General features: G+C 35.4%; 2 protein-coding genes, 1 long non-coding RNA gene and 3 pseudogenes across 3 annotated transcripts; 4 read left to right on the forward strand and 2 right to left on the reverse strand.

Annotated features, from left to right (window-relative positions):
- Window positions 1-3,199: 3,199 nt before the first annotated feature.
- Window positions 3,200-5,506, forward strand: LOC104728924 (nucleotide-sugar uncharacterized transporter 2-like; annotated as a pseudogene).
- An 810-nt stretch (window positions 5,507-6,316) lies between these two features.
- Window positions 6,317-9,482, reverse strand: LOC104728925 (uncharacterized). Its single transcript, XM_087473022.1, has 3 exons — window positions 9,391-9,482; window positions 9,241-9,272; window positions 6,317-9,146 (listed from the first exon to the last, which is right to left on the reverse strand). Exon 3 carries the CDS (start codon window positions 7,007-7,009, stop codon window positions 6,317-6,319), a length of 693 nt encoding a protein of 230 aa, XP_087329148.1. The 5' UTR covers window positions 7,010-9,146; window positions 9,241-9,272; window positions 9,391-9,482.
- Window positions 9,483-9,926: 444 nt separating this feature from the next.
- On the forward strand, window positions 9,927-10,471 carry LOC104726154 (uncharacterized). Its single transcript, XR_758014.2, has 2 exons — window positions 9,927-10,049; window positions 10,159-10,471. It is a non-coding gene; the product is annotated as an uncharacterized LOC104726154 (long non-coding RNA).
- Window positions 10,472-12,080: 1,609 nt separating this feature from the next.
- Window positions 12,081-14,565, forward strand: LOC104726157 (heme A synthase COX15). The gene is made up of 7 exons (XM_010444946.3): window positions 12,081-12,482; window positions 12,681-12,979; window positions 13,081-13,306; window positions 13,379-13,624; window positions 13,719-13,829; window positions 13,909-14,040; window positions 14,157-14,565. Exons 1-7 carry the CDS (start codon window positions 12,309-12,311, stop codon window positions 14,331-14,333), a joined length of 1,365 nt encoding a protein of 454 aa, XP_010443248.1. The 5' UTR covers window positions 12,081-12,308; the 3' UTR covers window positions 14,334-14,565.
- A 235-nt stretch (window positions 14,566-14,800) lies between these two features.
- Window positions 14,801-15,465, forward strand: LOC104726158 (uncharacterized; annotated as a pseudogene).
- A 1,406-nt stretch (window positions 15,466-16,871) lies between these two features.
- Window positions 16,872-18,876, reverse strand: LOC147935467 (protein FAR1-RELATED SEQUENCE 5-like; annotated as a pseudogene).
- Between the last annotated feature and the right edge of the window lie 132 nt (window positions 18,877-19,008).

Here is a 19,008-nt window from a genome sequence, read left to right on the forward strand (position 1 = left end):
ATTCTATGCACTCAATCCCAATGAATAAAATTTATAATTTTCATATAAAAAATGTGTATTGTATCAAATTTATACCTTAAGTAATATTTTATAACTAAAAATTAATAAAACATAGTTCTCAAAAAAAAAACTGAAACCTAATTTTATCTCATATTTGAAAAAGTAACAATATCTTAAATCTATTTGTTTCATATTTTGTAATCCCATAAGTAATAGTTTTTACTATTTGTCCAACATTGTCATAAATTAATCAAAAATTCAAAGACGTTATTATGAAAAAATTATTTGTTTATGTAAAGGTGAGTATCTACAATCCTTTTTCTTTTAGGATTAATAATTGACAGTATAATTTATTTAATTATGATATTATAGTAATTAATTGTATAATTTTCTTAATTCTTTTTCTTATAGACTTTGTAATTTAAAATTATAATTAGTGCTATTTTTATATACATATATGAGCTATCTTTTTATATTTATTAAATTGTTTAAATTTTTAATTTCTTATAATTCACAAATATGTTTAAAAAAGTTTTTTTTATAACATATGACAAAATCTGTAATTGTTAAATTAAAACGTGTCACGATCACATAAGCTACTAACTTTGAAAACTAAGGTTTATATAATAACATAATATTGAATACACTGTCAAATCATTCACCGATTGAAAAACTTAAGAAAATTACATTAATTTCTTATTTTGATTATCTATTTTTTCTTACATTATGTTAATCACTAATTTTAACACATTAAACCTATACTTTAATCACTTTTCTGTATAAATTTCTTTTTACTATATGATTATAATAAATAATAATTGTAATTAAATTGTAAATATTTTTCTTATTAATTGTACATATTTTCCTATCGAAATTAGTAATTTAAAAGATAATTTTCCTATTAGAATTAGTGATATAATAGATTACTTTTGATTTTATATACTTTCAAAAATCTTAATTGTAATCCTTTTCTTTTTATTTTTTAATTTTCTTATAATTATTAAATAAACTTTCATTTTGTTAGTGTAAAATATCCCACATCGGAAAGATGTTAAAGGATTAACTAATATATAAAAGGTTAGGGCCTCTCTATTCATTGCCAATTGGTTTTGAGTTAGAAGCCCACAGTAAAGCCCGAATTTAATATAGTATCAGAACAGTCGATCATGTGGATCTCTATTCCGATGGGTTAGGATTTTGTTTGTTTCCGCTTCTATGATGTTCTATCTATTTTCCGTCCTTTCTTCTTGAAAAAAAATATATTTATAATTTTCTTTGACCTATTGTTGCTTGCTTCTTATGCAAGTTTCACTCTTTTGATTTTATTCTTCCTTTTTTTTGTTATGAAACCGAGCATATTGGATTGGTTGTGTCTTTGGATTTTCAAAAAAAAAGAAAAAAAAAGAAAAAAATAGAAAGAAAAATAAAGAAAAAAAACGTGAGTCGTTTCTTATCTCTATGAACACATCTCTATGAGCACGTACGATGGTGTTCGGCCAGTTGGCCAAGTGAAAAAAAAAAAAAAAAAATCAATGAAGACGTACATGATGGTGGTGTTAATAGCGTTTCACGAGATTTGAAAATGAACCCGTTTGGTTCATCCATGGTGTTGAAGATTGATGGTGACAATGTTTCACCAAGTTTATCCTAATTGTGGGTTTATTGCTTAATCGAGCATAACCTAAGGAATTGACTTTACGGCTGAGTATAAACGTCATTGATGACTCTACGGCTGAGTATAAACGCCTTTGATGACCCTACGACCGGGTATAAACGTCGATGATCTAACGGTTGGGTATTGAAGCCGCATTGAACCCTACGACCGGATATAAACGTCGATGATGACCCGACGGCCGGGTATAAAGCCGTTATTTTGAAGACTTGTCCAATCTCACCCGTGTTACCACGTATGAGCTTGTCGGGGGTATTGGGATATGGAGAACCGAAGATCGACCGAGATCGACGGTCGAGATGACAAACCCAAGAATATGTAAATTATGAAGATTGACAAGAATCTAGAAGATATAGTTTAGGAATATTTACATTTATCTAAATATATTATTTACATTTATCCTTATCTTAGTTTAGGAAACTCATATCTATATAAGAGAAGGTATCTTGTACAATTATAATGATGAGAGTCTAATATGGTATTAGAGCAGGTTGTTTCTTTGGCCACCCCGTAGATGTTGTTCCCACATATGCCTACGCTTCAGATGGTCATGCCTAAACGTGAGAGGGGGTGTTAGTGTAAAATATCCCACATCGGAAAGATGTGAAAGGATTAACTAATATATAAAAGGTTAGGGCCTCTCCATTCATTGCCAATTGGTTTTGAGTTGGAAGCCCACAGTAAAGCCCGAATTTAATACTTTTCATACATGTCAAACTATTATCGATATATTTGACACATGTCGCGATTATATGACTTACTAACTTTGAAAACTAAAATTTATATAATAAGATATATACATTTTTCATTAAAGGTAATGTAGTTATGTAAAATATCATACTTACTCTTTCTTTTTTTTGGATATTTTTTACATTAATGCACACAAATTAAAAACTTATTTATTTTTTGTTAATATTCAAACTAAAACATTGTTTAAAATATCATACTTACAATTTTATACTATGAAATGTATGACCGAGCAACGATTGTTTCTTTTCGACAGGACGCTTAGAACTAAGAGAATGACTATTCTTCTCAGCATATTTGAATGAGTTTGCAAGGATATTGCCATTGTACAAACTATAAATGTTGGTGCCAACTAGACCAAACTAAATGAAAACATAAAAAAGAAAGATACAGGTTTTGCAATTGATATATTGATGTTACACGTACATTATTTTATATCAGTGCCTCTTGCATGAAATGAACAGCCAATTTTACGCAGCTCTCAGCAAACGTTTTAAACGAAAGGAGCGATTTTGTTTTGAGTTCAAAATCAACGGTTCTAAAGTAAGAATTATTATCTTTCAACATGCATCTATAGTAGTATAGATATGGTGACTGTTGTATTCTTGTATACATATTAGGTGCGTGCATGGTCATGTTGAGTTTGAGTGCGACGTAATGATTTTTAAAAGACAACGTACAAATCATCTCATATTATATGGTATCAGTATTTTGAATTAGAGATGTTTGGTAATCCAAAACGTACTCATAGCCTTTCGCAGTTAACTTCACACTGGTACTATGGAGAATCCTGAGGGAATAAGGAGAGATGTAGCCATAACTGATGGAGTGAGGCCAACTGGTTCATCGGTTGTGGAAGCAACGGTAGCAGATGTGGCAGTGGCGGGCCGCTATTTGGTCAGAATCCTTTAAAGAAAAAACTTACGGATTCAGGTGTACTTTTGTTGTGGTAGATTGAGGAGCATTACGTGGCTCAAGGTTTGAGTATTGTTGGATACTTTCATGCGAACGAGAGGTTTGATGATGTCGAGCTCTGTGGTGTGGCTAAGAACATTGGTGATCACATCTCTCGCTATTTCCCTCAGGCACCAATTCTCTTGGTGAATCTCTTATCCTTTACTTTCAAGTATAGGAGTTTCTTTAATCACTAGGTTCGACCATCTTATGTTGCACCTGTTTGCTGTTTTGTAGTTTAACAACAAAAAGATCAAGTTATGCCAAATATAAGATCAAGAGAAAAATGTGAAAGACTGAGAAGCTCGACTTTTGTAATATTTGGTAACTTATTTGTTAGTCTCGACTTTTGAAGATAGTGATGCTGCAGAAGCAGGTACGTGATTATTATTATGAATCTCTTTCATCTTCCTTATAAAAATAGATCAGATTTTTTAATGTTAAAAGATGATGCTTTTATTTCCACATTGACTCTTTTCTTCATCTGTTTTGATCGGATTGTTCTAAGGTTTTGTTTCTGTTTTGTTGAAATGAATCATCTTTAGGTTTGTTTGATCTGTTTGTGCTTTTGTTTTGATTTGCAGGACGAGCTTTGGAGGAACTCAGAAGTTCATTATACAATGAGCTTAAAACATCAGAAGGAGCTAAACGGCAACAACAGAGATTTTGTGGCCCTATTGTTGCAATGTCCTTCAATCTCATTGTTGCTGTTGGCATCATCCTCGCCAATAAACTAGTAATCCCAAATTCCATATTCCTGTTGTTCTCTGTTTTGCCCATGTCATAGTGATTTGTATGGTTGAAATTTTGCAGGTGATGGGAAGAGTTGGATTCAATTTTCCAATCATCCTAACATTGATTCACTATACCGTTGCTTGGATTCTTTTAGCTTTCTTCAAATCTCTCTCTTTGCTTCCAATGTCTCCTCCGTCAAAGACTACACCTTTCTCCTCTCTCTTCTCTCGTGGAGCTGTCATGGCCTTTGCTTCTGGACTCGCTAATGCCAGTCTCAAACTCAACAGGTTCGTAGCTCAATCCTTTACCTTTGCATTTGATAACTCTGTTTCATATTTGAAAGCTTTGGTTTTTTTTTTTGTTTCCAGCGGTGGATTCTATCAGATGGCTAAGATCGCAGTGTTCTTTTCAAGAAAACCATTTCTTCCACAAATGTTTTACTTGAGTTTGATGACATTTTCAACAATTATGTATCATTACATGCAGGTTTTTGTTGTTTACTCTGTTTTGGGGTTTTGTCCTATCACAACAGGTCATGGCATTAGCTGTAGTATCTCTAGGGGTGGCAATCGCGACAGTGACAGATCTAGAATTTAATCTGTTTGTCGCATTGGTAGCTGTTGCTTGGATTATCCCAAGTGCCATCAATAAAATCCTCTGGTCTAATCTTCAGCAACAAGCTAATTGGACTGCCCTAGCGTAAGATATACTAATTCTCTAGCTCTCTTTTACTTTTAACTTATGGCTTAAGCATTACATGTCTCTTAAAAATAAACTCTTTACTGAACGTAGATTAATGTGGAAGACAACGCCATTTACCGTCTTCTTCTTATTGGCTCTCATGCCATGGCTAGACCCACTTGGAGTTTTACTGTTCAAATGGGATTTAGGTAACTCTTCTGCAATCCTCATCTCGGCTCTTCTCGGCTTTCTTCTCCAATGGTCTCTGGTGCACTCGCTCTCGGGTTAGTAGTCTTTTGTTATTTGCTTCGGTTTTGAAGATCACTCTTGAGTTTGATAAAATGTTAGTGTGGATTTGGTTTGGTTTACATTTTATACCACCATACATAAGAGGCTAGAGTACTAAAGTTGTTGTTTCTTAATTACAGGGCAACCTCGGCAAAATCTCATGTAGTATTAGGGCAATTCAAGACATGTGTGATATTGCTTGGAGGTTACGTTATCTTCGGGTCCGATCCTGGCTTCATCAGCATCTACGGCGCTGTGGCAGCTCTTGTCGGCATGTCTGTCTACACGTGGCTCAATCTTCCGGGGAAATCAGTCGATTACATCTCGAGCAAGCAGCTTCCAAGACAAACATTACCATTTCAAAACCTAAAGCCGAGGCTGACGACGGAAGAGGAGAGACCGGAGTAGCCGTAGTTTCCATTGATCCGAAGATAACGTAACCTCCAAGATTGTATAGCTTTTTGTTTTTGTTAGATGCCAAAGATTAAAAAAATAAAAGAGTTTAGTTTTTCATACAAATTCAGCGATAGCATCAAAATCGGGAAAAAATGAGGGAAAACCATACTCCTATAGGTCGAACCCGCAATCTCTAACAAATTCAGAATAGTACGTAACCAGTTGATCCTACAACAATATTTGAAATAACGATACACATTTACAATAATAAACCTATCATAGCATCGAACCCGCAATGTCAAACAAATTCAACGTAAGACGTAACCAGTTGTTCCCACACCATACTCGATATTATGATACAAATTAATTCTTATAAACCTATCATAGCATCGAAATCGAAAAATAATGTGGGAAATCAACACTCTCATGGGTTGAACCAACGATCTTAGACAAATTCAGCGAAGGACGTAACCAGTTGATCTCACAACAATACTCGAAATTATGATACAAATTTATTGATATAAATCTATCGTAGTATCGAAATCGACAAAAATATGGAAAATCCACACTCCTGAAGGTCGAACCATCGATATCAGACAAATTCAGCGTAAGACATAACCAGTTAATCCTACAACAATACTCTAATATTCTGTATTGTGATACAAATATATGTTTATAAACCTATCGTAGCATCGAAATCGAAAAAAAATATATAAAATTTGATATAAGTTGACTACATTAATTAATTGCAATAAAGTACAAATATATAATTTAATTAGCTAACAAGATTATATTATATTACAAGTCGTACTATATTTTTAATACTAATAGTTCATAATGGGTTTATCGATTTGTCGTGCAGTTACGTGAAACCAAGCCGCCGCCGGGTGGACCCGTCAACTGAATATGACAAGTGCCGTGCAGCATGTACGAGTACGGAACAAACCCTAGAACTGCGTTGACTCTGGATGTACTTATTATTTGGTAATCAACCAAATTGCTCGCAACTTGTCTTCTGAGCTCAACCATATCATTGACCGGCAACAAGATAGAATCTGAAACCAGACCGATCGATTCTAGCCTATTCTGGCCGTTTCTCACGGAAAAGGGCAAGAGATTCTGTCTGGCAATCAGTTCTTCCGAAAACCGGAGCTCGACTTTAATATGTTCAAACCGAACAACTTGTTTCTTGTTCGGATTGGTGAAATTAAGTTGCAGTACAATATCGCCGCTGAAAACCGGTGACTCGAAGAGGATTGTGTTTTGGCTTGCGTTGGCGACGTCCAAAACTGGGATTCTCGGTCTGACGGCGAAAATCAGGATTAACGTAGTAATCCCACAGATTAGAAGACCAATGCTGAACAAGAAACAGCAAATGGCACCAAACCATGTCCATGGACTGGTGCGGCTTGGGCTTAGCCGGACGCAAACCCTCTCGTAAACCGGCTGTTCGATGCCGTCTAGATTAGGTGTCGTTCTTGGTGTTGTAGCACCCCATTGTGAAGACGGGGTTACAAACGGAGGCGTTTCCGACATGGTGTTTTCTTCTTGATGCACTATCTGAGAAAAGAGAGAGATTGACGCAACAACTCGACCACCAGGTGATGACGTGGCAGCGTTAGACGAGGTGGTGAAGTAAAGCGGCGCTTCGGTGGAGGTGTAATCCGAAGTTTTATCGTTTAGCACTCCGGTTCGTAGAAAAATCCGGTGGTGTTGGTGATGGTGGTCGGAGACAGGAGGAGGAGGAGGAGGAGGCGCGGCGAACCAGAGCTGTTGATGTTGATGTTGATATATGGTGTTGGTGGTGGTGTTGGAGGCGGTGAAGTAAAGCGGCGCTTCGGTGGAGGTGTAATCCGAAGTTTTATCGTTTAGCACTCCGGTTCGTAGAAAAATCCGGTGGTGTTGGTGATGGTGGTCGGAGACAGGAGGAGGAGGAGGAGGAGGAGGAGGCGCGGCGAACCAGAGCTGTTGATGTTGATGTTGATGGTGGTGTTGGCTATCTGCTGCAGCGGAGGGAACGGAAGGGATGTGGTTGAGGTCGAGAGAGAGAGGAGAAGGGAAGTTAGTCTTGGAAAACTTCGGCGGCCTAGAGAACTTTTCTGAACATGCATAATAAAACAGAACAAGTTTCTACTCTGGCTGTCCTTTTTTCCATAACATCTCTTCTGATTATTTATTAGCTTTCGCAGTTTATAACAACATTAAGCGTGGTGGATGCGATGAAAAAGTCATTCTATTCACAGACAGAGGTATTTCCAAGTAAAGTTACAAAAAGCATGTTCGTTCTCTTTTAGAAGTTGAAGTTGAGATTGTAAATGCACTTCTATTATCATAACAGTTGATCTCGGTATAATTAATCTCAAGTTAATATTAAATTTTGCTATGTTGTTGGTGTAGGAGCTGATGGAGGAAGAGCCGTAGAGGAGAGTATATCTTATTTACTACTATCTGACAAATATGTGTCCTAGTTCCAAAGTATACCATAAAAGGATATTGTAAGGTAATATTCTTTTTTTCTTTTTGAATTTCTAATATGAAATATGATTAAGTGTAGATAATTTTACAGCCACCCAATAATTTTGTTTCTTATGGTTTTGTTTGGTATGGTGGAGAATCTATCTCCCCATTGTGATCAATCAATCACCACAACCAAAGCTCTGCATCATTCGTAAGCAAGAGCGGCTTCTTCGGGAGTGTCGAAAGTGCCTAACCAAACCCTAGTTTTCTTCCAAGGATCTCTTATCTCAGCAGCGTTAGAGTCCAAGGATCTCTTCGGGAGAAGGTGTTTGTGTTAGAGTCTAATGAAGTTAAATTGTTTTTTTGAGATGTTTCTAAAACAGGTAGACCACAGATTTAAGAAGGAAAATCTCCATAATAAGACAACGAATTCTGAAAGTGTACCAAGCCTAAATGTGTAAGCATGAACTAAATGTGGGAATCCTTAATGTGTAAGCATGAACTGAAGCATATGATTCGTGGATGTCGTTGATTCAATTATCGTAGAAAAGAAGAACTGATGGTGATAATGATCGTATGCCAAAGCAATATAATCAAGATGTCGAAGTCACGAATTAGATTTCTATGGTGATCATACTTATAATTTTGAGAATAATTTACAGATTACTAAACAATTAAAACCCCACTTGGATCCAAATTTATTTAATTAACCTACTTCGTTAATCTAATTTACATCAACCAGAAAATATGAAAATTGTAAGAACCTGATCAATGATAGCGGGCCTTGCTTTGGGCGTGGATCGTGAGCTATCACTCTCATCGCCATTTCAAAATGAGATTTATAAACTAATTTTAATATAATTAAAAATCAAACATTCCTATATGGAAATATTTAAGTCTCGGCACTTGACAGGTACGCTAAAGACTAGTTCATAATTAGTAAATAAAAAACATAAAGTCTAGTTCACAACGGTTAGTAGATACTAGATAATATGTAAAGTAGATCCGATCTCACCAGAAGGCATTGTAATCAGAATATTCCAACTGCATCAATATTTTCAACATCAAAAGACCAAGTATAGCTCAAGAACAGATGATTCATATTACGCTTTCTCGGTACTAAGTTTTACGTATGTAAAAGGCTCATGGGAGCAATACTTCCCCTATGAAGTGTTCATTTTATCGCAGACTTCTAGGCAAATGGGAACGAACATCCCTGGAAACACCAACATTGTTAAACCCTGATGACAAAACAGAGCTTTTGATCAAATTAAGGTAAAATTTAAAGACAATAAGTTTGTTTTATTCACCCATCCAAAGCTGGAGAGATCGTTTCCGGTTCCTGTTCCATTTCAAACAGGTATGATACATATAGGATTTAGTTGATGATTCTGTATGTTATTCATTTCCATAAAAAGAATAAAAGAATCAAGTAATTAGAAGAATTGGCATTGTTTTACCTTTCCAAGATAATCTTGTTTAAGATTTCCCCAAAAGACTAATGTTTTTTTTAATCAAAAAAGAGTTTTAGTTTTAGTTTTTTTTTCGAATTAAATGTAAAATTAATAGTACATTTTTATAATGGTTTTACATGTTTTCACTTTTAGTTAATTTTTAGTCATGTCACTTTTGGTGAGGTTTTTTGATTCATGCATCTCATTAATTACTAATTGATTTCTCTCTTTTTTATTTTGGTCAAAGTTAATTAATGTCTTTCTATACCCATTCAGTCTATTTCATATTTGTTGACTTTATCATCATTTTTTCTGGTCAACAATAGTTAATGTATTAATTTTGATTTATAATGTTCTTGTCTGTTTTTACATTTAATTGATTTCTATCTATTGTTTCAATTTAATTTTTACGAATTTCTCTTCTTCTGATTCAAGCATTGTTTACTTATTGATTTTTTTCTTAAATGCAAATTGATCTCTTACCTTTTATTTTTGGTCAACACTATTTGATGTTAATACAATTCTTGATATTTTTGTATATATATATATATATATATATATACACACAACATATACATTAACATCCATCAGTTTTATTTTATCTGTATCATCAAAGATGACTAAAAACATGGTTCTTACAATTTTAATGGTGTTTTTTGTTATTGGTATATGCTCTCTACGTCTTTTTTTTTTAAATGGTTTTTTTGCTAATCACCTTTATAGTTTTATAACAGAATTTAAATGATAGTATATGTTTTAAATATGTATTAACAGGAATGGTGATGGAAAAGACGAAAGGACGTATATGTCATGCCTACCTTAGAGGAGCAACTCCTGGTTGTGATACTTCAGACTGTAACCTAGATTGTCGTGACAAGTATAAAGGAACATGAACTTGTGAACCACCAGGCCTTAAAAGAGAATACTAGACCTGCTACTGCAGTTTTAATTGTTAAAATCGATTTTTCCTTTATTATCTATAAACAATCACCAAATATAATTTAATAAAATAATGGGTTGAAAAAATTGAATATTGCATCTTTTCTAATTTTGATGTGAATGTTTCATTTTAGAAGTTTTGGTTCGATTTTAAATTTCAGCATATATGTTAGATCTCGATTCTCAACATGAACTTCGTAATAAGTCCCATTAAAATTCAACCAATTCAATTTAAATATATCAAATGTTTAACTCATATTGCGCAGAGAACCCAACATGATCAGTGGCGGACTCAAATAGAGCTTAGGTAGGTCAACTGATCGGGTAAAACTTTGAAATAAAGTTTTTTTGCATGTGAAGTTTCAGCAGCATAGTTTGTCATTCTTCCCTTTGTTGACCTTCCCAACAAAACTCTATGTGAGTCCGCCACTGATCATGTTGGGTTCTCTGCGCAACATAAATATGTTTACTCTATGTTGGTCTTTTTTTCTATTTATGACCTGGGTAAAATTTTCTCCTGGGTCCGCCACTACATGCTTGTATATATATGTCTACATGAGTAAAGGATACTTAGCTCCTCATTTATAATTTATAAAGTAAGCAACTACCTATTTTAACATACTATAATAATCTGTTAATTGTCACTAAATGAATTCTCAATACAATATTGGAAGATTTGGTTTCTTTGTAACATATTTATTGAATCGATGATATAGATCGACTACACTAATTGATGAGCCTTCGTAAAGATTTGAGACATAGTATCAAAATGCTTTTCTGATAAACCACCTTTTAGTTTGCTCATGGTGGATTGTCTTTTACTTCAGGTTGTTGACTTTGGACTATATCTAGAAGGACACGCTGCCAAGTTCCAACATCAAAAGAACATTTTGTTCTCTCAATTTCGGATACGTTTCCAAAAGAGAAAACATTCAGCAAGAAAGGAGATATTTATGTCCCCGGGAGGTTTACCCATTGAGCTTATATCTGCAAGAAAGCCTCAAAGAAGGTCTAATGGAATTTATTAAACTGGTAAATGTGTCATTGATAATATTATAGTTATGTTTTGTAAGATAGAGTTACAAAGTTACATTTTACATTTTGTGTATATCGATATAGATTCGATCAATGTAAATAGAGAAAGACTTACATGAATCAGTTTTTTTTTTTTTGGTTGAATTACATTTTTAATATTTTAATATATAATCAGTATGAAAAGAAAATAAGTGATGCATTTTTTTGACCCAAAACGAAAATTTAAAATCAAACTAAAATCAAAGCTAAATTAGTAAATTAAAAAGAAAACGACATTAAAAACATCGTGATGATTTTTTAATTTAGATAGTATCAATATTTCTGGAGAAGTTTGGTAACCGAAAACGTATTCATAGTCTTATAATTAAGATAAAGTAAATTTTGATGGGTATTTAGACATGTTGCATGTTACGTCGGACTTTTACAGTAACGTTTAAGAAGTTTGAACATCCAAATTATATCTGAAATTTCGAACTATTTCGAACGTCGGACATTCTATCGTGATATAACCAAAGTTAAAATTGCTTCTACGACAAGATTTTGTAATGAACAAAATGGTGAAAATTAAAAAGGTTTTTCTCAAAGCAATTTTAATGACTTAAACTAGATTAACCTAATTTTACAGAGGTTTATGTTTTACAAAAAGGAACAAAAATTTCATAATTTGCTTGCTAAGTGCATGTATATACAATATACTATATAGTAATATTTAAAGTATGTTGTTTCCCGTTTTCGATCTAAACACCGTGTCGTTTTTTCAACCGGCCATTGTTTAGTGTCTACCGAATAAGCCACCACAGCAAAACCCGAACCCGTAACAAAGCCGGGCCGGGTCGAAATTGCAGAAGCAGATTTGATTTGCCTCTCCCGTCTTCTTTTTGTCGCCTGAACGCAAAAACCTTTGCTTAAACCCTAGAGAGAGGAGAGAGGAGAGAGGAGAGAGAGAAGAGATGTTTCGGGCGGTGGGATCAGCTCTTAAGAGAAACAAGGAAGCGTTTAATGTAATTGCTCGAGGGTCTCATCGAGCTTTCACCTCTAAAATCACAGCTGCTACTGTAACCTCCTCTGCTTCGTCTTCCCCTTTAGCGGGGAACTCTTTATATGGCTTGCGATCTCTTCTCAAGGTAGTTTCTACATTCATTTCTACTCATGTTCTTAACTCAATTCGCAAGTAGTTTGGAGAATTTGTCTAATGGTTGATACTTTTGATCAGGATTTTTGTTAAAGTTGAGATTTTTATTCCTATTTGACGATTCTGAGATTGGGATTGATGAAGATTCTGTAATTGAGATTGGAGTTGATCAAGATTCTGTTATGTGTAGGGTCAAAATGCTTCATTGTTTAGGAATATGTCAACTGTAGCGTCGATTAGCTCAGAGAGTAAAGAGGGTTTGAAGCTTCTTGTCACTGGAGGACCTCAAGCTCGGAAATGGGTTGGTATATGGTTGTTCGGTTCAGCTGCTTGGGTTTTCAGCATGGTGGTACTAGGAGGTGTAACCCGATTAACTCGATCTGGTTTATCCATGACTGATTGGAAATTCACCGGTGAATTCCCTCCTCTGTCAGATGAAGCTTGGGCTAAGGAGTTTGAGAAGTATAAGCATTCACCTGAATATAAGCGGTTAGTGTTGTGATTTTGGTTGCTAACTTGTTGCTTACATTGTGTTTTCTATCGTTGATGTTTAAAGTGGTATTTGTGTTTTGGTATATGGTGTTTTGCAGTGTGAACAAAGGGATGAATCTTGAAGATTTTAAGTTCATATATTGGATGGAGTATGCTCATCGAATGTGGGGAAGAGGATTGGGGATCATGTTTGCTTTGCCGTTTTCGTTTTTTCTGCGTAAAGGTTATATTACTCTACGTCTTGGAGTTCAGCTCTCTGGTTTATTTGCACTTGGTGCTGGACAAGGTTTCATTGGTTGGTGGATGGTTAAAAGTGGTTTAGAGGTAATCAGAGATGATCTTATTAGATTTCAAGTCCAGAATATTGTGTAACCAGTAATCAGTTTTGTCCTGTAGGAGCCACCGTCTGAATATTCTCAACCAAGGGTAAGCCCATACCGTCTTGCAGCTCACCTGACCTCAGCTTTCGCCATTTATTGTGGACTTTTCTGGACCGCTCTCTCTGTTGTTATGCCTGAACCACCAGCTGAGTCACTGGCTTGGGTTCGTGGAGCAGCTAAAGTGAAGAAGCTTGCATTACCAGTAAGCTTGATTGTTGGTATCACTGCGATTTCAGGAGCCTTTGTTGCTGGAAATGATGCTGTAAGCAAACTAAAAACTTGAATATAAGCTTCTACCTTTGTTTAGTTACAGTAAAAAATCTGAGCATTTTGATCTCTCTGCTTGTGAATGGTAGGGTCGTGCATTCAACACATTCCCGAAGATGGGCGATACATGGATACCAGATAATATATTTGAGATGAAACCACTTATGCGCAACTTTTTCGAGAACACAGCAACTGTTCAGGTACACATTGAAACAGAACTTTCTCATTTTGCTTCAAGAATCTCAAAAAAAAAAGACTTAAACTTTACTTAAATTTCAGCTTGATCATCGCCTTCTGGCAACCACAACGCTAATGGCGATTGGAACAATGTGGTGGTTCACGAGGAAGCTAGATATACATCCAGCTGTTAAAGCTTTGATTGGAAGCACTGTCGGAATGACTGCTGTTCAGGTTCTTTATTCAATCAATCAACATAAACTTTCATGAAAACTCAATCACCATAAAGTTTCATGGAAACTTGATATGAAAACCGTTGATGGGGCTTTTTTCTGTTCTGTTATTTGCAGGTAACATTAGGTGTGTCAACGCTTCTGAGTTATGTTCCGGTTTCACTAGGAAGTGCACACCAAGCAGGAGCTTTAACACTTCTCACTTTGATGTTACTTCTTAATCACACTCTTCGGAGACCATCACCTTCTCTTCTCAAATCTCTTCCACAAGTTGCTAAATTAAATTTCAGCTAAGCCTCCTACACCTTCTGTTCTTTTTCATTATTTACTAAGAAACGATTCTTTGGCTCACACTGTTATACTAGCAAGCTTTCTCATCGAACTTTGTGTCAATGATGTTTGTATTATCTATCAGTCATGGTTCGATAAATAATGTACGAAAACAATTAACAAAACCTTCATATGAATCCCAGAATTCTGAGTGATTTTGTTGGAGTATATTAATTATGTTTCGTTTTCGGACTAATATCATTGATAGCTTTGTAATTTCTCTATAACCAATTCGGTTCAATACTTCAATGTTATATTTGAGTTCAGTTTTGGTTCAAATCCGTCGCAAGCCTTGTGGATAATGTTTAGAGACAGTTTTTGGCGTTTTGGGTTAACAAGACTATACACGTGTCGTAGAACTGTAGCTTATAGGATCCACGTGTCAATATCGCACCATCTTCCTTTCTATATAGAGCCATGATACAAAACTCTCAGTTAACTTCACATTAGTAGTACTATGGAGAATCCTGAAGGAAGGAGAGATATAGCCATAACCGATGGAGTGAAGCCGACTGGTTCGTTGGTTGTGGAAGCAACGGTAGCAGCAGTGGCAGTGGTCGGGCCGCTCTTTGGTCTGATGAGTTTTAGCCTCGTAGCGACGGTAACTCTGTTTCTGATCGTTTCTCCACTGATGCTGATATTTGCTCCGGTTTTGGCTGGGACGGTGGCGATTCTTGTGGCGGCAATGGTTGGTGTTGGGGTGGCTGCAGCCTTATGGTTGGTGGGAATAGCCGCTTTGGTTTGTTGTGCGAAAGAGATTGGTGTTGGAACCGGAGTTGCTGAGAGGATGGTTGAGTCGGTGGTGAGAGAGTTAGGTTATGGTCGAAGTCGTTACTTCTGAGAGAAGTCAGATTCTTCTTCTTCTTCTTCTCGGGCTTACTCTTCTGACTAGTTCAAACTTGGAAAAGGCCTCTTTCCTATTCATGGGAATTTCAAGTGAATAAAGAGAATGCAAAGATGATATGGCTATGATAAGCAAACAAAATTAAGTAGAATTTTTCCAGAGACACAGTTTGTAAAATCTTCCGTAGAAAATTTTGTAATGCTATATCATTTTTTCTTTTTGAACTCTAAGGCCATGAATGGTTGGTTGATACGCTCCAGACCGGATTAAAGTCGGACCAGTCTACTATTTTTTGAACAATTTTTGGGTTCATTTCTAAGGTGAATCCATTCATTCACTTCTCCTTGTATTATCCAATGAAAACATGACATGTCATCTTGCATTTAAATTATAAATATTTTGAAAGATTTAAAATAAAAGAAACAAAATAAACAAAAAAACTAATAAAAAAATCATTAATAAACCTAACATTGCGTTAACGGCGTTGCAGTCTTTTCTTTTTAGGTTTTTGACGAACAATTATAATGGCCATTGATACATACTACCTTCTCTGCCTATGGGTATTAGCATGAACTTCTCCAATCTCTATCCTCCACCCTCTTTTGTGTGTGTATGTATACAGAGGAGGACGATGTTGGTTCATTTAATTTGGATTCAGAGGACGAAACGTGAAGACATTCATTGGGAACAGAAGAGATACAACGATCCCTTTTTAATTAGATAAACTCATACTGTGAAGTGTGAATTTCCCACTTGTGTACTCCAGATAGACACACATATGCATATATCAGTATTCACACCAAAAAAGAATTCAGAAATGATCATTACCTACAATTAATTTCATATTTGGTGTTGCTCTTAATTCTGAGTAAAGGCAGATATTAAATGATAAAAGTCAACCATATCCCATCGTGAAGTTTAAATGCTTCTTGTTTTGGGTTTATAATTATGTTAGCTTAACCCTCTTGTCATGTGTTAAAAAATGTGAAGCTTGCTGACTTCGTTACTCTTTTTTTTATTTTTTATAAGTTTAATGGAGATAGAAAGTGTTTTACAACAAGTGTTTTTTTTGCAGAGTTTTGATCTCTGGAACTAAAACATAGTTATAAAAACAGAGTATGAACTATTAGACTCTTGAAGCAAACGAAACTTGGAAGCCGGTCTCATAGCTCTTGTCTCCTATTTTCCAAATGGTAGATAGTTGGTTTCAAACTTACTTGTCTATAAATTTGACTAGGCTAGCTGCTGGTTTTGGGTCCTCTTAAACCACATCGTGGAAGGCAACCAGACCACCACAAAATTCAAGCTCCAACCCGGTTGGTTTACTTAAACATATATAGGAACAAAAGAGTCTTGAGTTTTCTAATGGGTTTTCTTCTTCGGGCATATAATTTGATTAAAAGCTTCAAGATTCTGTTCTACTTAGCTATCTTGCAATTTTTTCATCTTGGTTTACGCTTGTACAGTGTCTAAAATGTGGAAACGAGTTTTAGATATTCAAGTAAGGATATAACAAAGTTGCAAAACCTTTTTTTAATAGAAAGCATAAACGTTAGCAAAACCAAAAGAGACAAATGAACTATCACCAAAATCACTCGTACAATTTCTTGGCCTAAAGAGTTCTGAGAGTTTTGGTTTGGTTCTTTGTAGCTTTCTCTTCATACTTTGTTCTCTTCATCGGTATTCCTATCCTCTTGCTTGTCCTAAAAGAAAACAGGAAATGTCATATGGATTATAGGAAAGCAAAGCATAAGGATAAATCATTTACCTGCAACACTTGTGAGGCAAATGACGTATTATATAAGGTTGGACTAGTAGTAGCAACAGATAATTGAGTATCCAGAGTAAGACTTGAGTCCTGAAACATTTAATCAATTTAATCTTGTCATATTTGGATCAAAATTGGACATAAAAAACAAAGAAAATGATATATGAAATACCTGAAATGATAACTTTTTCTTTGTTGTAGCATTAGTTGATGTTTTTGATGTACTACATTTTTTTTGTTTCAAGAACATTCAAATATCGACCATGGGGTCCGACTGTTTTGTTCTTTGGCCGTCCAACAGTTGCTTTTCTTTTAATTCCGCGAGCATTTGAAACTTCCACGTCTTCTTCTTCTCCTTTCACAGGTTCAACATTTGAAGTTGGGAGCATCCATTCATTAGTTTTCACAAGTTCTTTTTTCTTTTCCTCCAGCTTTTTAAGCAATTGACATGCAGCTTCATTTGCACACATCGTCAATTCTACATGTTCAGCAGCAGCAGATGCAATCTCACGGAAGTTGCGACATAAATGGCTATAACGCTTTCCAATCGATTGTGTTATTGTTCCACTAGGTGCCTCTAAACGATAAGAAGAAATGCTTCGTGATTTTGCCTCTTTACTCCATCGAGTCAAGATGTAGCTAGATGGGATTCTTCTAACATCCTTTTTATCCAACACTTTCAATGTATGACGACATAAGATTCCAGCAAAAGAAAAATTCATGCAACTACACTGTATCGTTTGGTTTGTAGCATCATAACTAACCAAATGTTCTCGCGGTCCACCACGATAAGATACTTTGTATTCATACACCATTTCAGACTTACTAACCTTTTTGGCAACGTAATCGCCGATAACTATGTATTGCTTCTGAAACAACCTGAAAATTTCGGGTGTATACACTTCCTCTGCATGTTGCAACATCTCTACAGTAGCAGATAATACCGACGAGGTATGCATCATTTTGAAGTCAGCAGTTAATTCATTATATCGCCGATCATCCAACACTCTCTCATAGTGTTCAAAGAAGGACAATAAGTCATAACTACTCTTCAAGTATCTTTTCAAGATATTATTCATACTTTCACTACGCTGTGTGCTCACCATATCTGCTGTAAAACTATGACGTCCATATACCATAGCCCACTTTTCTCTCACCTCAAAAACATTTTTCAACCATTTATTCTCTGTCAAATTATGCTTCTTGAGCATATTACTCCATGCCAATAACCAATCTTCTTCTTCCTCATGGTCATATACACACTTCCCAAAGTCTATGGCAAACTGTCATGGCCCATGAAATACATGACTTAACTTCTTTGCAGCATTTTGGTATATATGCCAAACACATAACCTGTGTTTTGTGCCAGGGAACACCTTCACTATCGCATTCGCCATTGCTGCAGATTGGTCAGTAAAAATTGTTTTTGGTTGTTTTCTAGACATTGCTCCAAGAAAAGTCTCGAAAAGCCACTTATATGACTCAGTGGTTTCATCATATAACAAAGCAGCACCGAACACAACAGTTTTCTTGTGATGATTAACCCCAACAAATGGAGCAAATGGTCTATCATATTCGTTGGTCTTATAAGTTGTGACGAAGCAAACAACATCTCCGAAAAGATTGTAATCACTTATAGACCGATCATCTGCCCAAAAAATATTAGTGATCATATCTTCCTCATCAAGTTGCATTGAATAAAAAAAAGATGAATTCTCCTCTTTTTTTTTTTGAAAGTACTCTAAAACTGCTCCAGCATCTCCTTTTTCCATTCTTGCCATTCGCTTGCGGTATATGTGATTTCGATAGTCTTTCTCCATAAAACCCAGATTTCCTCGCCCCCCAACTTCTCTGCTCATCATTTCAACAGTTTGTTTTGCTGAAATTCCTGACATGTCGGCATCATGAGCATGTTGTTTTTGAGAGTCAGAGATTTCCCGATTGACCTTCAACAAATGCTTCATAGGTGTCCTCACTAAATTATGGTTATGGTTCGGCTCGAAAGACACAATCTTATATTTTTCGTT

This window comes from Camelina sativa, chromosome 11, assembly GCF_030686135.1.
Source record: "Camelina sativa cultivar CO46 ecotype springtype chromosome 11, ASM3068613v1".
NCBI classification, from domain to species: Eukaryota; Viridiplantae; Streptophyta; class Magnoliopsida; order Brassicales; family Brassicaceae; genus Camelina; species Camelina sativa.

Coding starts and splice junctions, on each gene's coding strand:
- LOC104728925 (XM_087473022.1), bottom strand. CDS start 7,009: ATGTCGGAAACGCCTCCGTTTGTAACCCCGTCTTCACAATGGGGTGCT.
- LOC104726157 (XM_010444946.3), top strand. CDS start 12,309: ATGTTTCGGGCGGTGGGATCAGCTCTTAAGAGAAACAAGGAAGCGTTT. Junction 13,307..13,378: donor TGGTTAAAAGTGGTTTAGAG/GTAATCAGAGAT, acceptor TTTGTCCTGTAG/GAGCCACCGTCTGAATATTC. Junction 13,625..13,718: donor TTGTTGCTGGAAATGATGCT/GTAAGCAAACTA, acceptor TGTGAATGGTAG/GGTCGTGCATTCAACACATT.